Below are 20,367 nucleotides of genomic sequence, written 5' to 3'. Positions count from 1 at the left end.
AGGGCACGGCGGAGGGGAAATAAATACCTTCAAATCTGAATTTCCAGCCCTCCCTTCTGCTGCGGATTGGGGAAGGGGGGGGGGGGTGTGAAGGGAGGACGGGCCCCCCCCCCAGTCCGTTCTGCGCTTTGCCCCGCGGACCTGAGTGCGGTTTCTTTCTATTCCGTCTCCATTCACCAGCCAGAGAATGCCTTGAATGCGCTGGGTGTTACATATCGCCTTCCTCCTTGCTATAGGCGCTGAATTATATACGTGTGGCTCTGGAGATATGTTTGAGTTTGTCTTTTTTTTTTTCTTTTCCCATTTTTTTTTGTCCTTTTTTCCTTTCATTCCAACTGGTTTACACTCAGGGAGCCTCCTGCTCCCTGCCCAGGTCGTTACCCTCTTGCAAAACGCTCTTGGCTGCTGCTCGTTGGTGCTGTTTGCTTGTTTTCTTCCCTTTCAACAGACATTTTATGGGGTGTTTTTGCCGTCTTTCCTGCGCCTTGCAAAAATCGCCTGCACATTCCAGGCTGGAGACGAGCAAAGGATGGGCTGAAAAACCTCCCCAGGCTGCTTTTTCGGTTGTTGGGTTTTTTCCTTCTTTTTTTTTTTTTCCTTTCTTTCTCCTTTTTTATGATTTTTTCTTTTTTTCCTGGTTATGGCCACTTAGCACCAAATCCTGGTTGTTTCATTCAAAATATCTCGAAGGGAACTAAGTTGCTTCCAGGGAAATATCACCCCTGGCTATGCGCTACCTATTGAACAGCCCAGTAAATATGAGAGCAGTGACAAAGAGGCGAGAAAAATGCAGATTTCTTTCATCCAGCCTTCGCAATGGTTTATCCGAGCCTGCGATCCACAGCAGCAGGGTTTGTTTCCCAGCGTTATATCCATAATTTCCGTTCTCCTAAGGATGACTTTCTGCATTAAAGTGACTCCCCCCCCCCCTCCCTGGAAAGGTTTATTGGGTCGAAATCAGTCGGGGGAGAGGAGGGAGGTGGTGGTGGGGGGGGGGAGATGTGGGTCCTTCCGCAGAGCTGGGGGAATCTCAGCTGCGTAGAGCTCAAATGAAATCAAAATAGCCATAATAAAAAAAGAAGCAGAACCTTTGACCTGGTGTTTGACTGAGGAGGGTGCAATAAGAAATATATACTGGTTTGAACTTTGGAAATCCATTTTTAATCATGAAGCGAGAGGTATGGCATAGATTCCTGATGCCACCGAACAATACAGTAACAAGACCAATTCAAGGAGACAAAGCAAAATGTATTTCCCCCCCCTCTTTTTTCTTTCTTTTTTTTTGGGGGGGGAATACTCTTGAAAGAGAGAGGGACGAAGGAAGGAGGAAAAGGAGAGAGGGAGCTGATGCTTTCTTTTTCAGGAACAACACACAGAAGATAAGTGAACTTTCTAACAGGCTGTTATCAACACGCAAGGTTTCGACTGAAGCTCAGAGGCCATTCTATAAACTTTAAAAATAATATTCAGATTTTATTAAATACTCAACATAGTCCTCTGGACATGACCTTTATACATGAGGGTGTAACACAAGAATTGATTTAATTCTCCTTTTTTTTTTTTTGTCTCTTTTATTATTTCTTTATTATTTGTTTTCTTCCTTTTCTACCGCTATAGAACTCCATTCACTTTATACCGTGGAACATTACAGTGCTAAACATAAATATAAATACAGGTACCACAAACACAGTTAAAAATATTCACACAGAAACTGTCACAGTTTGTAGTATGCAGCGATGAGCCCAGGTATCTGCTTAAATACAAGGAGGATGCTCTTGAAAATGCGATATTTAGGTGGAAAAGAGCTTTTGGCAGGGAAAATCTGATTTTTCACCAAGGGAGGAAGAGCTGCTCTGCCTGGGGGGGAGGAGAAGCGGCTGGGCAGGGGCCGACCCGGCGCAGCGGAGGGTGGATGCCCAATTTTTTTTGGGGGGGGGGGCAAAGGAAGGGATGGGAGAGGAGAGGAGGAGGAGGAGGAGAAGGGGGGTGTGGAGCGTGTGCGGCTTGAAACAGTCTTATCCCGAGATAGATAAATAGGCGATGGCGAGATGGGTGTGCGGGGGATGGGGTCACTGGGAGGGGGCTGTGTAGCGAGGGGGGGGTGTCCACATTTCCACCTTAGACCTTAATTTTTTAACACACCCCCCCATTAATATTATTTTTTAATATTTTTCTCTTTTTTTTTTCCCCCTTTTTTTTTTTTTTTAACGTAGCCAAACATTGTGCCAGTGATAAATACGGGTCTGGAGGGGGGGGTTGGAGGGGAAGGGGGGGGGGGTGTCCTGCCGCCGAGCTGTCACTTTTTCACTCCTTCTGCTTCTCCTCCTCTGTCTCTTCTCGCTTCTCCTCCTTGGCCAAGCTGTCGGCGGCGGCGGCGGCGGCCCCCCCCCCGCCCCGGAGAGGGTTGAACTCAAATTACTTTCTTTTTTCCATTTCATCCTCCGGTTTTGGAACCAGATTTTGATCTGCCGCTCCGTCAGGCACAGAGCGTTGGCGATCTCGATCCGCCTTCGCCGGGTCAGGTACCGGTTGAAGTGAAATTCCTTCTCCAGCTCCAAGGTTTGATAACGGGAATAAATCTGGCGGCCCCGCCGGCGGTCGGCCCCGTAGCCCACTCCTAGGGATGCCGAGACAAAACAGACTAAAAATCGTCAGCCCGGGAGAACGCGGAAAGGGGAGGGGGGGGGGCGGAAAAACCACCCCGCACCCGCGCAACCCCTCCGCCCCTGCGCAGCCCCGCGCCCGCCCCGCTCCCCCTCCCCCCCCCCCACCCGCCTGCCCCTTTCCCAGCACCCCCCCCACTATAAAAAATATTAAATATCCCCATTTTTTTTTTCCCCCAATTAAATTAACGCAGCGTTTTCTCCCGGGTCATTTTCTCCCGGGATGCTGCTCCAACACCCTTCCCCCCCCCCCCCCGCTTCTTTTCTTTTTCCCACATTATTCCTGCCAATTGGAAGATTTGGGGGGGGGATGGGGGAGCTCCCCCCGGCCCCACTTCGTGCGGGGACCCCTTCCACCGCCGCACTGCCCGCACCCGTCATTCAAACTTATTTTTACCCCGCTAATCCATTCAAACTTATTTTTACCCCGGTAATATTTTGTGCTTAACTCCCGAGCAGAGCTCGCTGCACTTTATTATAGATATTTTACACTCTCGAAGTCTTTTAATTAGAAAGAGCATAACAAGCCATATTTGCTTGCAACAACTTAACAAATAAAAGGCCTGTAGCTGCAACTGTGAAGGAGCTATATTATTGTTTTTATGGGGCCATAAAAAGTCGCTCAGCCTGTTCTGCTAGGGAGAAGGTCGTAAAGATGGTTCAGTTTATTTAATTTATATCTCCGAGCTGTAAAACTTACCACTGTGGGAGTTCATACGCTGCATCCATGGGTATATTTGAATGCTAGTTTTTTGTTCTTGCGAAGTGTTCCTGTTTTGGTCACTGGTAAAATCCTGTGCGATTGATGTCTGTGTATTATGTCCCATAGAATTTTGCCTGCAGCTAGAAAGCATGTCTTTTTCTTGGTAAAAAGCATTAGATCCATAGTCATAAGGTCCTCGGCTGGAGCTAAACACAACATTATCTTGCGGTGAATAAAAAGGAGAAGAATAAATCCGGTTTTGAGCAACGGCTGCTCCATAAGTAGAAAAATGCCTGACAGGGTCATAGGCAGTTGAATTGAGGGCTACGTTGGGAAGCACCTCTTGGCCACTGGTTAGATGGCAGGATAAAGATGGGTTTGTAAAATAGGAATTCATATCGTCCTCTACACCTGGCTGTGTGATTTCTTTAATATTTATTTCTGTCTCCAGTTTGTAGTCTGAACTAGATTGTTATAGGGAAGGCTCTGCTCCAGGACAGACAAAATGACAAAGTCAGCTGACCCGGGGGGAGCCAATGGGGAGGCGGGTGTCAAAAAGGGAAAAAATTGCTTTTGCTTCTGTTGATTCCCTAGTTGAAACTAAGTGGGCATGGAAAGTAAGTCCTGCACCCCCAAACCCCCCCCAGCACCCCCGGGGCGCCGGGGGATGGGGAGGATGCGGTGGGGAGGGGAGAGCTCCTGGGCTGGGGATGCTGCTTGGGGCTGAAGGGGGGGAAAGGAGGGGGGGGGGCAAATTTCTTAAGCCAGGCTTAACTTTTCCCTCCCCCCCCCTTTTCTCCTTCACCCCCCTTTTCTGCTAATGGTCACTGAGGTTTGGAAGCACCGTCTGTGTGTCTGAGCGTTATGGGGCTTGTGCTTTGGGGTTGTGGTGTGTGTGTTGTTGTTGTGTTGGGTGGGTTGTTTTAAGCAATGTTTGCTTAATATCTTGTAATAAAATAGCTCAGAATTCACAGTAATAAATCTCAGATGTCCACAGAATATTAAGCCATAAATTACCCTCTGGGTTGTTTTTGTTGTTTTGTTTTTTTTTTTTTCTCCTTCTCCTTCTTGTTCTCATGTAGCATTGGTCAATATTATGGAATCAAACGGTTGTGTTCCTGATGAGAAAATATTACATAAAGAGAGGGGGGAAAACATGGCGACTTCTGAATTGATAACGTGTTTCAGAGCCTTCCCAAAGTGTGTCTTGGGGAGGGGAGAGAAGGGGGGAAAGAAAGACATCCAGCAGAGCAACACCCAACATTGCAAACTCACGTTAGCCTGGAAGTTAGATTTCTCCTCGAGTTTGACATTTCTCCCCTCAAACGTTTCCCTGTTCATTCTCAAAGCTGGAGGGTATTTACATTTTCAACTACAACAGCAGCAAAAACAAAAAAAAAGAGGAATAAATGCAATAAAAAATAACCAGGGCGTTTCTGTTTGGAATGGGGAGCCTGGGCTGGGGACGCAACCTCGTGTTGGTGTTTGCAGCAATTTATAGTTGCAGATATTTACAACTGATTGGGAAACTTCTCCTGCAAATATTTAGTTAGATGAAAGGGAGGATTCTACCCTATCTTCTCTGGGTAGATTGCACCTAGACCTAATTGAAATGAAGACAGCTAATCTAATTTTAATTTCAATCCAGAGCCATAAATTGCCCCTTAAATGTAAAACATACCTGCTGATCTGTAAATATTGCGAGGTATCTTTATCATTCTGGTGGCTTGCTATTTAAAAATTCAATTATGGCAGGGAAACCCTGGCCTCCTCTCTGTTGTTGCTGGGGGTTTTCTTTCAACCTCCATCGTGTCCACGTTTTCATTTTAAGCGGGAGGGTGCGGGGGCCTGGGGAGAGGAAGGTTTGTGGGTGCACACTCCAATTCAAACCTGAGAGTTATTTGTGTGTCTTCCTCTCAATCAATAGCCTTAATTCCTTTGATTTTTTTTTTTTCTTTTCTTTTAGCGATGTATCCCTAAAAGATTTTAGCTGACAAAGAAGGGTTGGGGGGGTGGGTGTATATTTTTTTCCCCAGCTATAACAGGAACCCGGATGCCAACGGATTTTATGCTCTTTTTCCTCTGTGTAACAAAGCAAAGTAATCAATGGTAGCAATAAAACCATAAACGAGACTACAACTGAAAAAAAAAAAAAGCTCGTGTATTCATCTTCTATAACGTTAAGGCTTCCCCTGAGTGTCACTAGGGGAAAAAAATAAAGTTTCGAACCAAAAAAGGGGAGAGCTGGAAGTGTGCACCATCTTCTTTAGCATGGGGAGCTCGCTGGCTCCCACCTAGGGCTGCCCAACCTGGAGTAGACACAAGACTCATCTGCATGGGGGGAGATTTACAGGCGGTTCCCCCTCTCCAAAAAGCGAACTTCAGTTTGCTTTCGTTTCCCTTTTCTCCCTCTCCTCTTTCCCAAGAGCCTGCCCGGGCATTTCTGGAGTCAAAGAAAGGCGAAAATAAAGAAACTAAGAAAGAAATGCGATTACTGGGGGGGGGATTATTATGAATATTTTGATTTTTTACTGCTTTCTGCTGAGATGTGAAACCCCCACCGGGACACACACACACACACAGAGCTGGGGAGCAAAGGGGGTGCTGTAAATACAAGTAGCCATGGGCACCTCTCTTCTGAGCCCAAGTCCTTTCAGAGCTGGGTTTCTTTGGAAACCACTGACCAGGCAGGCTCCTTCCAGATATTAAATTGTTGTAAAGGTCCAACAAATGGGCTGGAGGCAGAGGAGAATGGATGAGGGCTTTGCAGTTATTGGCGTGTTGTCTTACCTTATGTATTGCTTACAGCCCGATGTAATTTGGCGAGTAAATTAAAAGGAGCTACAGCTGGATGGGTTGGACCTTTGGCTGGGGGGAGTTGCACCTATGGAAGGGTATTGATACCCACGCCAAAGTTTGGAGGAGTCCCTGGAGAAGCTCCATTGAGGGGGGGTGGTGGTCGATTTTTCTTCTTATTTCTTATTTTTATTTTTTATTATTATTTTTTTGCCCCCCCCCCTTTTCTTTTCTATTTTGTGTAGGTGCTCGGGGCTGTTGTATCGAGAGACCTGTGTGATAACCGTGTGACTAGGAGTCGAGAAAGTTAAGTGTTTTATTACTTCTCTAAACAGAGGGCAAGTCTTAAAAGTCTGGTCGATTTATAGTGAACAGAAACCAGCTGCCGTAAAGAAACTTAAAATAGAATCCTCTCCCCACGCTAAAACCCAGGTTTCTGGGGAGAAAAGGCAGAGAAAGAGGAGGGGGGTGAAAAACAAAAATAGAGCAGAACCACCCCAAATACAAATGAGGCATCATTAAAGTATGTTTTACTCATTGCCTCACGTTTTGAATGCACTCGATATATATTATTTTTCCCCCCATTGATATTTTCTAGCAGTTTGGGGATTTCTCGAAAGTATTTCATCAAGCTATGTCACTACCAGAAAGGTATTTATTTTTTCCCCCATGAAAACATGGAGAGGGAATATGTGGGGCGCTTTCTGGTTAAATTGGTCTGCAAACAATTATGTAAACTCATCAGCAGAAGCAAGAACAGATGTTTTATTAAAAGTGCTACACAGCAGTAGAAATATGTACAAGTCTTCGAGTAGCTCTTTAATAGGAGTTGCTCTTTGTTCCCAGAAAAGAAAAGCGCCCATAGAAATCCGAAATAACATTCACCACTCATAAGCTATATTCTTCCCCCTCCCTCTTCTTTTTTCTTCCCTCTCCCCCCACTGATGCTCACACAGAGAAAAGGGGGGGGGGCGGAGAATAAAATAGAAAAACGTGTCGGGAGATTTCCTTCCCCCCCCCCCCCCAGCTATAATTTGCGAATTGATGAACTGATTTAGGGGAAGAAGAGGGGGGAAAAAAAGGGGGGTTAAGAAAAAAAATGCGATCCCAACACATGTGTTTTCTATCCCTCAGTAATTACTGAAAGGAAACAAATCCAAATCCGTGTGTCCCCCCCCTTTCCCCTCCCTCCCTGAACCGCCTGCAGACACCGCTACTGGCAGTGGGGGGGGGGAACCTCTTCTCTTCCCTTTCCAGCCACGTTGCCCACTCGGGGCTGATCCCTGCGTGGGGCAAGAGATGGGGCTCCACACATCCCCCCCACGCGTGTCATAGTAGGGGGGTGGGAGGTGCTCACCCGCTCAGGGGGTATGGATCCACTACCCTCCCCAAAAATTCCAATTATTTAAGCAGAATGAGTGGGGTTTGCTGTAAACTGCCGCAAAAATGCATTTTTGGCAATGCACTGAAGGGGGAACACCCTTAATCTTGACCCCCCACCCCTAAAATACCCATACCTATACGTGTGCAAGGCCCATGCACACACACACGCACAAACACACATCCCACCCCCCATATGGCCCTCGGGCTGCGCGCTCCCATCTGATTAAATCCTCGAAGCTCTTAGAGGTAAATACAAGCGATGCCATTAAAAGCCTTTTTATTTAAACTGATTTCACCTTGTATCTGGGATCTCTGCCTCCCCCCCTCCCTTTTGCCTTCCTTTCCTCCCCCCCCCCCTTTTTTTTTAACTTGACATTTATGGCACACGTGAGTCCTAATTATTTATTTGGGTCTTTCGCTGGGAATTTATCCCTGCTCTTTACAACAGGGTTTCCCTCCTCAAATATCGCTCTCCTTTTTTTGCTGGAAATAGGGCTTCCAAATCAAAGAAATCCAAAATAAAATAGGGGTAACAACAACCCCCATAAAAAAAAAAAAAAAAGGAAAAGAAGAAAAGGGGGAGAAAAAAAAGAGCAACAACAAACTCGTGGTTTATTTACCTCTCCCCAGCCTGCAATGGCTTCGCATTGTTTTGGAGCCGTCTCTATTCTCTGTAATTACAAGCCCGGAGTCAGAGTCTGGGCAGCTCTTAATTAAAAAGAAAAAAAAATAGGAGATGAAATCTCCCTTTCCTCTGGATATTCCTTATCCAGAGCTTTGGAGCCTATTTAAAGTTTGATTCCTTGCTGCAGACACCGCGTGGGGAAGAGGGCGGCCTATTCGGGGAGCTTTATTTGTTAATTAAAAGGCATTTTCTGCACCGAGATGCACAGGGCCATCATTCGCGACAGCACCCACTTTCCCCCTATAGCTCCCCAAGAAAAGAGGCTGCAAACCCTACAACCAGCGTTGGGTTTGCTATTTCTTTCCCCCCCCTCAACGCAAACCGCAGCAATGCCCTTTTTTCGCCTAGGTGAATAAAGAAGAGTATTAACCACCCCGTGCACCGCCCGTAGAGTTGCCCAGACGAGTCATTCCTTCGCTTTTCCTATTGTTTTTTTTTTTCTTAGTTTTTCTTTTTTTCCTTTCTTTCTATTTTTTTTTTTTTTTTTCCAGCGTGGTGAAGGGAAATGGCCTTAAACGTGTTCTTGTTGCCTTGATTTTATTCCCAGAGTTGCTTTGGGGAAAGTGCACCAAAAGTTCAGGGCGACTCCCTTCAAGTTGCAACGCTCAAGAAAAAGAGAATATAATAACGATAATAAAGGGGGAGGGAAAAAAACTAAAGGGGGTTTTCTCGCTTGCGAAGCCTCTCCGTTGCTGCACACGTTTGCAGGACTTGGAAGGGTGGAAAAAAAAAAGAGAGAATTCTGGCAATTGTCAAAACACATGTCTGCTAACCAGGAAACCGGGAGGTGTGTGGGGAAGAGAAATTAATCTGTTCCTACTTCTGAAATGTATCCCTCTTCTTCTGCCGAGGCTTGAAAGCGCTTTTTGACCCTTTCAAGCTTTTATTTGCGTTATTTTCCCCCCATCGCGTTTACCTCGCGAGGAGTGGAGGGGTTTAATCCCCAAATATTCTTGGTTTTTAATGGGGGGGGGTGATGGTGGTGGTGTGGGGGGTGGTGATTTATTTCATGATTTTTCTCCTTCCCAGATTTATTGGCGAATCTCAGCCCAACAAAAGAAGGCAGCACCGAAATCTCCCCGCCGAAACGGGACTTCGCTGGGTCTTAAATTACCAAGTAACCACGTTGCAAAAAGTTAAGAGCAGCGGAAAAAAAAGCCGGGGGAGAACCCCCTGGCCCCCCTTCCCCTACAACACCGCCTCGATTATGTTTAATTCTCTGATTAAATGCACTTCCGAATAAAGCTCGTCAGGGCTGGGAAAGGGAACCCCCCAAAACCCGAGGAAAATAAGACTAAAAATCATATTTTAAGGGGATGCAGACCCGCGGAGAGGTGCTTTGTTTATAGGGAGGTGTCTGGCGGCTGCGGAAACATTCCTGGTGGCTCCTTGGTTAAAAGTGGGAATAAATGGGGATTTTTCCTTCAACCGCATTCAGGAAAAGAGCTTTTTTTCCCCCTAAAACTAGGCTAAAACCTGCTCAGGTAGCAGGTAGCAACTTTCCTTTGGAAAACAGAAAAGAAATGAAATCTCTGCTTTCCAGCTTTTAATTAATTAATGTATATATATATTTCAAAAGTGTCTTTTTTTTCATGCTGGACTGAAAATATTCCCTAAAATCGCTAAAATTCAAAAGAAGGGAAAAAGTGACGCTGGCGCTCATGACGTCACACCCATCACGGACACGACTTCATGGCATAATATGCTAGAAAGTGACGTTTTGCTGCATTCAGGGCCACTTCGGTGGTGTAGGTCTGTATGTGAAGATACGCGGAGGTGCAATTACTTCTGCGGGGTGTTAGAGATTAAAAATCAAAAGGAGTGGGATGTTATTGCGTTCTGCAAGGGTAACTCAGGAGTGAAGAATTGTTGTCATTAACTATAGGCAGTTTTATCCTTTATTCGTCGCAGATATGAAGGCAGAAATTTAATCATAGGTAGCGCGGAAAAAAAAATAATTCAGGAAACAATAATAGTTGCCTTAATGATGGTTTTTTTAGAGGCGATCACTTAGGCAGAATTAAACTATATATTTGGAGACAACCTCTTGAGCACTTTTTGGAATTTATATGTTCGCATCGTCTTTAATCGAGCAACAATTTAATATTTCAGGATTTGCTTAAATACACTCATATTTTCAGGGGGGAAAAGACCGTTCCCGAGTTGATATGCCTTATCTATTTTTATGAGTCCACGTACATTGGGATGATTGAAACCCCGGGAGCACGGAACGAAAGGAATAAAATATGTGTGTATATATATAACAAAAACAACCCCCAAACCGCCTTGAATTAGTCGAAAGTGTAAGTGAGGAGTTTCAAACGGCTTTGGGAAAGTTTGGGGCTGGGGAAGGAGGGGCGGGGAGGGGGGGGGGAACGACACGTCTCAATGTTAAAGGTACTAAAAGTTCTTTGCGAAGTGATTTGTTTTATGGCAGGAGAGGCTTTTGCAGGGCTCCGCACCCCCTTGAGTAGGGGGGGGTGTCCTCCTCCCCCCACCCTGTCCCTATACCACTCCTTCCGTCGCAATTACACCCAGACAGAGGCAAAGGAGGGGGGGGGGAGGCACCAAATTGTGAAGAATTACAAGTTTCTGTCACTTGGTGGCAGTATACAAAACAAGTAAACAAAACCGGGCTGAAATTTAAACACTCCAAGGGGGTGGAAAGGCGAAGGGAAAGGGGGGCCCCACCTGTGGGACAGACCCCTGGCCCCCCTCTCCCCTTGGAGCTTGTTTGGAGCGGATCTTAAGGGGGTTTAGGGTGGGTTTTGGGTGGGTTTCAGTGTTTTTTCTTTTCCTTTCGCCTTGCTCCCTGTCTTCCTCCCCCCCCTCCCTTTTTATTTTTGCCCTCCCCGCCCCCCATTGAAACGCGGGGTCTTTAGTCTGGGGACAAAGACTTTTACAGCAAGGTGTGTCCCCATGCGACAAAAGCGACCCGAGCAGCCTGTCCCCTGCAGACTGCGGCCAGACACCGCAATTTCGGGATTTCTGCCTTTTATTGTGTTTGTGTCTGGGGAGGAAAGGGCGAGAGAGGAGGCGGGGGGGAAGACGGGGCCGCTTTTCGCCTTCCTTGTCCTCATCGCCTTCCTCCTCCTCAGCATCTTCCTCCTCTTCACCACCTTCCGCCCCCCCGTCCGAGGCTGGAGGTCACACCGTTCCCCCCCGCCCCCCGAGCCTAATAAAATCCTCCGCTCAAATTTTGAGGTGCTTCTGTCCCAATTTCCTCCCTTTTCCTCCCAAATCCCTCTCCACACTTCATCTCTCCGCTGCCACCTCAAATCCAAAGGCCTTATATTTTTAATTATTCTTATTACTTTTAGCCCTGACCTCAAACACCATCACTGAAAATTGAGTGTATTTATTTTTTCCCACCCCTTTTTTCGCCATTTTTTTCCCCGGAGAGGGCGCGCTGCAGAGATTAACCCCCCGCCAACAATAGTAACACGATCTGCAATTATCCCCAAAATCAAATTCTTAATCCCACAATGTTATGCGTCGTCTTCTCCCGAAATATATTTCCCCCTTCTATGACTAATTTTGTTATCTCCTCTCGCCTCTTCCTCTCCTCCACATGCCGAGTTCTGTACATTTATCTCTCGAGGAGAAAATCAAGAGAAAAATAAAGAAAAAAAACCACCCGAAACCCAAACCCTTCTGCTACACAAAGCTCGGGGTAGAAATACAGCCCCCCCCCAGTCATATTTACTAGGGAGATAACCACAGGGATCTAGCTTTAAGCATTAGCACCTACCGCCGTGGCGGTTGCCTCTATATATCATATATTATTTCTGGTGGGTTTGGTTAATTCGTTCCCCAAACCGAAATTCCTTCACACGACAAGTTGGGAAATCGCTTCTTTCTAATCATTTCTTTGTAGTTACAGGTTTTTCCAGGCTCTTACAACACGGCCGATTCGCCAGAATAAACCACCCACACGTTCCTGCTCTGTATTTAGAGATATTTGATCGTAACACGCTTTTATAGACGAGGAGATAAACGCCCATGCGTGGGGCAGATTGTATCAAACGGGTTCACGGTCGGGAATAAACTTGCGAAATGTGGCCGCCTTCGAAGAAAACGTGAATTTTCCCCTGTTGCATAGATGGTATTTACGTCCTTCCTAGGCTCGTACTCAACACCTCGAAGTAAATCCCCTCCTAAATAAATTAGGAAGCGCTAATTTCATTTAAATTTTCCTGTAGTATCCTGATTTTATTTTGCTTTTTCCTCACCGATTCCATTTGTCCAAAAGAAAAATATCTGTTACGTCCTGAAATCCGTGTCAAGAACACGCGGCGCTTTCCCTTTCATCCCCGATACAAACAGCAATTGATTTCCTCTGCTTTAAGCCAGGGTTTAAAAATAATACTAAATAAATCTCGGAGAAGATAAATCATTCTGTTATTCCCGCTCTACATCCTAAAAATGTTTCTCAGTATTACGAGGGTCTGAAGGGTGGCGGTGATGGAAGGCAAAGGAGAAAATCAATAGATTTTAAAGTTGATTTGGGGGGTCCGGGCCTGGCGCTGGAGGTTTAAAGGCAGGAGCCGGGGCTGGGAAAGGGGAAGCAGACGGATTTCAGCCTGAAAACAATAAAAGATCCCATTTCTGTAATCATGTGGTTCCAATAAACACTCATTGTTTGCTCATAAAATGTCTTTACGACTGGCCGCGGTACAGGCAGCGCCTCCACACAACGGGCTCCCGGCGAACAAAACCAAGGCAAACCCGGCTCTTTTCCCCCCTTTATTTCACCCCACACACACACCCCCCATCCCTGATCCCCTATTTATGACATGCTCGGAAAATGAAAATAAACGGCGGGTCCGCACGTTGTTTCAAATGCACAGCCGGAATAAATCTCTCTATATAAAAAAAATCCCTTTTCTCCAGTCGATAATTTCCAGCCCCAAAGGCAGGGCAGGGATTTACCAGATTTCTTGAAAGAAAAGGGAAGACAACTTTGGAAACTTAGCTTTCTCTTTTATTTTCCCTCTTTCCCCCCCCGCCCCACATAGATATATATATATAGACATATATATTTGTAATTAAATTTAACACAACGCCACCGGAAACCACCCCAGAACTTCATCAACAGCTTTCGTTAATTAACCTCTGCCAACGCGCGCTGGAAATTAAAATCGAGGAGGCCATTTTCATTTAAAACCCACCAGAAAACAACAACAGCCACCAAAGAAAAAGAGGGGGGAAGAAAAGCAGCAAGGCAGAAAATGAGGCCCCCACTTCCAGCACCCCCCTTGCCTCTCCCAAATCCCCCCCTCCCGCAGACGGCCAAACACTGAGAAACCCCCAAAATCGCTTATAATAAGCCAGAAAATTGCCATCGATTCTGCCACCCCTCCCCCACGGGGTTTATTTAGTGTCTGTCCCTATATATGTGTACATCCACCCTATACGTGCACAAGCATCACCAGCAGCAAATCCCTGCTCCTACAGACCCTCATTATTATAATATATACTTTTTATTATTTTAACAGAGCGAATTGATCAAGAAAGACAAAAGAAATACAACCTCGAGAGGAAATGAAGTCACTACATTAAATATATATATGTATCTTTACACGGCACGGGTGTATACAGGGAGATAGATAAGATTAGATGATGGATGGGTAGGTGGATGGATAGGTAGAGGGGGAGGTTAGCAGGGGAAGGGTCACGCTTTAAATCTCACCCGTTAAACCTGAATTAAAGTTGCTGGAGGAGAAAGGGGGGGAGAGAGAGAAAAAGAAAGAAAGAAATAAGAATAAAAATCAGGGAAAGGGGTGGGACTTGCATGTAAATAAATTACAAAAGCCAACACAGTGTTAACCACTTCGCAGGAAAACCAGAGCGCTCCCGAACATTAGCACTGAGATCAGTTTTTACGACGTGGAGTCCAATTGCTCCTTTACAAAGCGGCCGTGGGGGATTCCATAAAACTTAATCAAATCCAATAGAATTCAATCAAATCCCATCAAACCCTATGAAAACCCCCTTTTTTTCTTTTTCTTTCTTTTTTTTTTTTTCCTGGAGAACTTTACACCCGCCCGGATGCAAAAGGGAGTGAAAAAAGGGGAAGCTCTTGGGATGCAAAGAGTTGATTGTTAATCACCTCGCGCTTAATATTAATTAGTCGCCGCGGGAGCGAAGCGCGTAGCCCCGCGGAAGACTCGCAGGCCGCGGCCGGGGTTGGGTGATTGTTACGTTGGGGGGGGTGGGGGTGGGAGGGGGTGAGATGCAAGGGGGATGGGCGCGCAAGGCCGGGCCTCGCGTACACAATTAGCACCGCAGCTCATTAAATATGGCACTGCCAGCAGGCTCCGCAGCCCCCCCCGCGCAGCGCCGGGCCGGCCCCTCCGCGCATGCGCTTCCCCCCCCCCGTATTATTATTCTTTAAGGGGAAAAAGTTACAAGGATTATTTTTCCATCATTCCATATATATATATATTTATTTTCCCCTTTCCTTCCCCCTACCCCTCACCCTTCCCCACCCCCCAGCGCCCCCCGACCTGCCTCCCCGCACCCCGAATATGACATCAGCAACAGCAAATCCCCTTTTTTTCTTCTCTCCCCCCCCCCCCGAATTAACTGCATTTCTGCCGCCCCGCAGCAGCTTTCCCTCATATCCAAGCTACACCCCTCGCTCGCACAACGATGCATCATTATCCTTAACACCCGGGCTATGGATCATTAGTTACACATTTTAACCAATAAGGGAACACTTACCAGAGGCTCCTGTCTCCCCCTCTCCCTCTCTCTCACACTCTCTCTCTTTTTTCTCTGTCTCTCCCTCTTTCTGATCCACTGACGCTGCAGCTCAGCTCCACAGAAACATTAAAAAAGAGGAAAGAAAAGAAAAAAAAAAAAACAAAAGAAAAAAAACACACAAAAAAAGGGGAGAAAAAATATGGAAACAAAAGCAAAACAGATCTTCTCTGCTTGGGCAAGAGATGGGGGAAGCTGGAGGAGGAATCTGTCTCTCTCTGGGGTTTTTTTTTTGGGCTGAAAAAAAAAAAAAAGGTATTTACAACTGCTTGTGCCCCCTCATCATCGCATCCTGCAAAGGAAATGCATTGCGTTTTGCCCCTAGGGGTGGGGAAGAGGAGGCGGCAACCAGACGCAGCAGTAAACTCATTAATGCCAAAATGCCCAAAGCAACCAAGAATTCCAACCCCAAGGAGACGGGGAGGGGGGTAAAAAAAAAAAAAAAAAAAAAATCTCGATTTTTTTTTTAAGCCGAAAAAAAAATTTAAAATAATAAAAATCATCATCATCACGCTAATAATTAGTGGGGGGGGGAAATACCATCCTACCCCTGGCACTGCTTGGACTGTTAAAGGAAAGACTACTGCGAAAGAGTCATAAGAGAAACCACAATAAAAAGTTCACGTTCATGGATGGAGTCCACATGACTTCCTGTGGCCAATCCAACTTGTGATTCAGTCGTAAACTTTTATTGCTCAGCTGTAAATTTTCTGCAAACAACCAGGAATGCGTTGCATTTTTTTGTGACGAGTGCAAATGCTCTCGTCTGTCGCCATGTTTATACAATTCCCTTCCAATATTCCCATTTTTCCCCCCCTCCGCGCCCCCCCTACTTTTCCCCGTCCCCCCCTTTTTTTTTTAATCCTTTAAGCCACCGCGTTAATATAAAGCAGGGTGCAGTCTGATTTTTTTTCTCTCCTTTTAAACATAGATTCGGTTTAATTTGATGATTATTTGCAGCTCAGGTTAATCCTCAGCGTTTATTTTTTCTTTAACTAATGAGATTTGGCCTTTAGCGCCAAGAATTATTGGTCTCCGTGTTCATAATTAATTGGGGGGGGTGAAATAGGAAAATATCGAGGCATAAGGGTAGTGGGGGTAAAACTGGAGCAGACTGGCTTTGAGAAAGAAATAGATTAAATGAGGAGAGCATGTTAATTCGAAAAGCATTTAATTAATAATCAAGGACAATGCGCTCGAGGGAAAAAAAAAACACAACAGGGAAAATGGGAATTTCGGAGCCCCCCCGGGTTTTTCTGCCCAGACCCTCACTGCAAAGGGTGTGTCCGCTGCAAATGAAACCGTCCCAGGGCAAAAAATGTCCCGTGTCGTCCCCCCCCGCCCCAAAATACCCCTCCAACCTCCCCGCCCCAATTCCCCCCCCCCCCACGCAGCGCTCCGTCTGCCCACCCCTCCCCGGGGGGTGAGCACCTGGAACTGCCCGAATTACACCCAAAACTTGAGCCACAGGAGCGGTATTGACCCCGAAACTCTTGCATCCCCTTTACCAAATCCCCCCAACCCACCCGGCTTTACAATTTGCCGGTGGGACCCCCACGTCCACGATTTTCCAGCATTTCCATCTTGGTTTTCCATGCTATTTTTTCCTCCAGCACCCCCCCCGCCTTTTGTTTTCCCCTGCCACCGTGTCGGGGATGCGATGCTAAAAGGCGGAATTTGATTTGATTCTATCTTGATTTTGACCATCTTAATTTTTGCCCACTCCCCACCCCAAGCCGAGAGAGGGGGCCCTGTAGACGGCTGGAAAATATGGATTTGGAAGGGAAGCGACATTTTTCCACCGTGTAGAGGCCTGCTTTTGGAGGCCCCCCGCGAACCACAACTGGGGGAAAGAGGCAACCGCAGAGCCCAGCCTACTCAGATGGGCTCCTCCACACCAAACCCTGCGAGGAGCCTTTGCTGCTCCTCTTCTCCTTCTGCAAAGAGAGGGATATCTTTATTTTCCCCCACACCCCTCCCCATCCCTAAATATCAGCTCCTATGGCTGCGCTCCCGCATCCAGAAAAAGGTTTTACCGCGTTTTCCCCGCTCTTTTCCACACACAGAACCATTATTTTCAGGTATTTCCACGCCTTAATTTAATTTTAATTGAGGAAAATAAACCAAAAGGGGGAGGTGGAAGGGGGGACTCACTCCCTGCCTCTTTAATTTATCTATTTTTTCTCCCCTTGGCTGGATGCGTGTCTGTCTGCCCAAACAACACAAAGGTTGTAATACAACCGGATGGAAGGGAAATTACTTTATTCACTTTACAAACCACCAATAAATTTTATAACAGGTAGTTAAAAGTTACGAGGGGGGAAACTACGACCACAACAGCTTCCCAAACACAATGGAGATCCCATTTTCCAGCGAGCAGACAAGATAATAAATTCCATAATGTGAAGAGGAAATTTTGATCCTGGCAGGCAGAAAGTAACCTGGGCGCACATTTGCTAAGGGAGGGTTTGGGATGATAGTTTCGCCCCCCCCAAACCCCCTCTATAAAACCGCCTCCCTGATATTAGCGAGGGGATTTGGGGGGGGGATAAAATAGGTTTGGATTCGAGGGAGGGGGGAAGACCGGGAGGAAAAATAGGACGACATTAAAGATACATATATATATATAGAATAGGGAGAAATTGCCTTTTGTTGTTACAAATCCAGCTCACAAAGTTTCCCCCACCTTCGTCCCCGCGCATCTTCCTCCCCTCCCTCCTTCCTCGCCTCCACCAGCGCAATACCCCCCAAAAATTTAATGCCCGAGAAATTCGTTGTCTCTCAAATATAATCCGTGCCCATTTCGGAGTATAAAATCTAAACGAATTTTTTCGCCTAATGGCTGCATTATCGCGCGGCGGCGGCTGTGATTAGAATAATAAATTAAGGGAAAATAAGCAATATGCTCAAACTCAGCTTTTCGAGGAATTATATTTTTCACAAATCACAAATGGAGATCCGAAGGAAATTTGATTGGCTAATAAAAAGCCTGGAATAGGACGATATTTCTTACTTCAGGCGGGTAGATGAGTCTAATTTCAGTAATACCGAAGCTATGATCATTTCTGAATAAGCCACTTTGTGGAGAGCGAATCTTCTTTCAAATTACTTTCCCCCATAAAATGGTCTCTTCTCTTTTTCTCTGCAAATGATGGAGTGATTACAGAAATAACTGGATGTCATCTGAAGATGCGACTCTCTTGTGTTGACTACAGAGCATAAACATTTACCCCAAAACTAACTGCTGCCGCTGTAGTTTCAATAATTTAACTCCAGAGCCTTTTGATAGATAAATGTCATTCCGTAGTATTCGTTCGGATAAAACTACTTAGATTTGTGGATTTAAATATGATGGATAGAGTGCGGATGCAGCTTCTTTTTTTATTATTATTAGTATTTTTAAACACTTCGATAAGTTCTCCCTCTCCTTCCCCCCCCCCCCCCCTCTTCGGGAGGAATCTTTTATCTCGATCCTTTTTTATTATTATTATTTATATAGCAACATAACAGAAAATATTTTATTTTCACTGATTTCTGCGGATTTTTCACATCGTTGGAATGAAGGAGAACATATCCATCCTATGAGGAGGGTGGGGGAAACCCTCTTGTTGTAAAATCGGGATAAATATTCCCTACAAATAAAAAGCTTTAGTAGAATAAACCGATTTTATGACTAAAAAACCCGCTTACCTTCCGCGCCTGCCCTCGACATGGAAAAGTCTAGAATAAACCTTATTGCTGGGTATTTTTATGTATTTCTGGGGGATTAAAGTGGGTTCGCGGAGCCATAACAGGCTCCGCACCCCTGGGAATTCTGCCCGCGTTGGGGTTTTGTGCAATTCGGGAGTGGGCACCCACGGGAGCTGCATCCACACGCAGCAGCTCAGCCCCATCCCCGAGCAGGATCCGACCCCGCTGATGCCATTTTCGGTGCATTCCCCACCTCTCCAATCCCCTTTTCCCCCTGGCATCGCAGGGCGATGCAGATACTGGGGGGGGGGAAGTGAATAAAAGGGTGAAAACCCACCCGAGTCTCGTTTTCTGCGCGCTGTAAGCCCTCCTTCTGTGCATTTATTTAAAAATTTCTATTATTTTTCCATTTTAAATTGTGATTACTATTCATTTTCGTCGTCTTATTTTGTTGGCTTTTTGGGGGGGTTATTTTTTTTGTTCTTTAATCTTTTCCCCCAGCTCTCCTGGGCAGCATCCAGCAATTTCAAGCCCCAAGGCATTTAAATCCTTTAAGCTTAGTGGGGTTTGGGTTAAGAATGTCTGAAGCCCACGGAGGAGCCTCCAGACACAGCTCCGCGCACCAGGCTGCGTGCGAGGAGCCTTGTGCTCCCTTATCTGCAATATCTGGGTAAACATCCCCTCTCCTTCTGCATCCCTGGTCTCGAGATTTATCAGCAGAGGGGGGATAGAAAAAAAAAAGGGATAGACTGGGTTTTACAGATCAATAGACCTCGCTCAGGGAAATGAAGCTGGTGGGAAGAGAAATAATTAGAAAGTTTATCTGCCATCCGAGATGGAGAAGAGAGACCTGAAGGCATCAAGCCAGGTTTTGCTCTAAATGTAATATAACATGATACAGTATAATACAATATGATAAAGTATGATATGATATCATGTCATAGGGTAGGATATAATAGGATAGAGTATGATATGATGTAAGATTATAAGATATAACACCATAGCATATCATATACAGTATAATAATACAACACAATATATTATTATCAATAATAATAGCAGTAGCCGTAGTGCTAGCAGTAATAGTAGTAGTCGTAAAAGAAAAGGACGTGGGTTTTAGGGATGGTGTCCATGGGGAAGAAGGTGGGAATATGGGGGGAGAGGAAAAGGGACTTTACACCTGGGGAAGAAAAATATAAAGGATTACACTGTTTTCTTGCCAACTTTAATTCTTTGAAGGTGAGTTTGGGGCTGTTTTCCCCCGGGGACTGCGTTCCCCCAGACCCCCCAGTGCCCCGCACTCTTCCGCGGTTGCGGGTGGGTTTTTGTGCATCCCGCATCCCTCCAGCCTCGCCACATCCCTCGGACGACCGCCGGATTGTCCTTAGAAACGGGGGTGGGGGAACGGCGTCTCCTCCTCCCAACCCTTAAGGAAGGGGTTTTCCTGCACCCTAGAACCAGTGTGGGGTTTGCCATTCCCAGTAGAAACCCAACGCACCCCCGTCCCCCTTTTTCCACCCCACAAAGAAACCTCTCCCGCAGCCAAGAAACACTTCACAGCTCCGCAGTCTTTGCAATATTTGATTTTATTCGTAATTTTTTGGCGGACCTACAGCTTCAGACACACAATTAGCAGCAGGGTTTAATGAGGGCTTTAGTTTTGCCCCGCTCAGGCTCTGGCC

The 20,367-nt window shown here is 46.0% G+C and overlaps 1 protein-coding gene and 1 long non-coding RNA gene across 2 annotated transcripts in view; both read right to left on the bottom strand.

The window, feature by feature from the left end:
- The window catches only part of LOC133220557 (uncharacterized), a 34,033-nt gene extending 18,477 nt beyond the window's left edge, over positions 1-15,556 (bottom strand). The window contains exon 1 of the long non-coding RNA XR_009727753.1: positions 14,957-15,556. This is a non-coding gene — a long non-coding RNA (uncharacterized LOC133220557). The remainder of the gene's footprint in view (positions 1-14,956) is intronic.
- HOXC6 (homeobox C6) lies at positions 1,292-7,464 on the bottom strand. Its single transcript, XM_061368760.1, is given in 3 exon segments — positions 1,292-2,382; positions 2,385-2,617; positions 3,364-7,464. Coding segments are annotated over 3 exon segments (711 nt in total). The 5' UTR covers positions 3,764-7,464; the 3' UTR covers positions 1,292-2,304.
- Positions 15,557-20,367: the final 4,811 nt, after the last annotated feature.

Source organism: Neopsephotus bourkii, unplaced genomic scaffold, assembly GCF_033783945.1.
Source record: "Neopsephotus bourkii isolate Nb327-2 ecotype Australia unplaced genomic scaffold, CSIRO-AGI_Nbou_v1 NB_1445, whole genome shotgun sequence".
Taxonomy (NCBI): domain Eukaryota; kingdom Metazoa; phylum Chordata; class Aves; order Psittaciformes; family Psittacidae; genus Neopsephotus; species Neopsephotus bourkii.
Note: the sequence above shows the minus strand (reverse complement) of the source record. Positions and strands in the feature narration are given on the sequence as shown.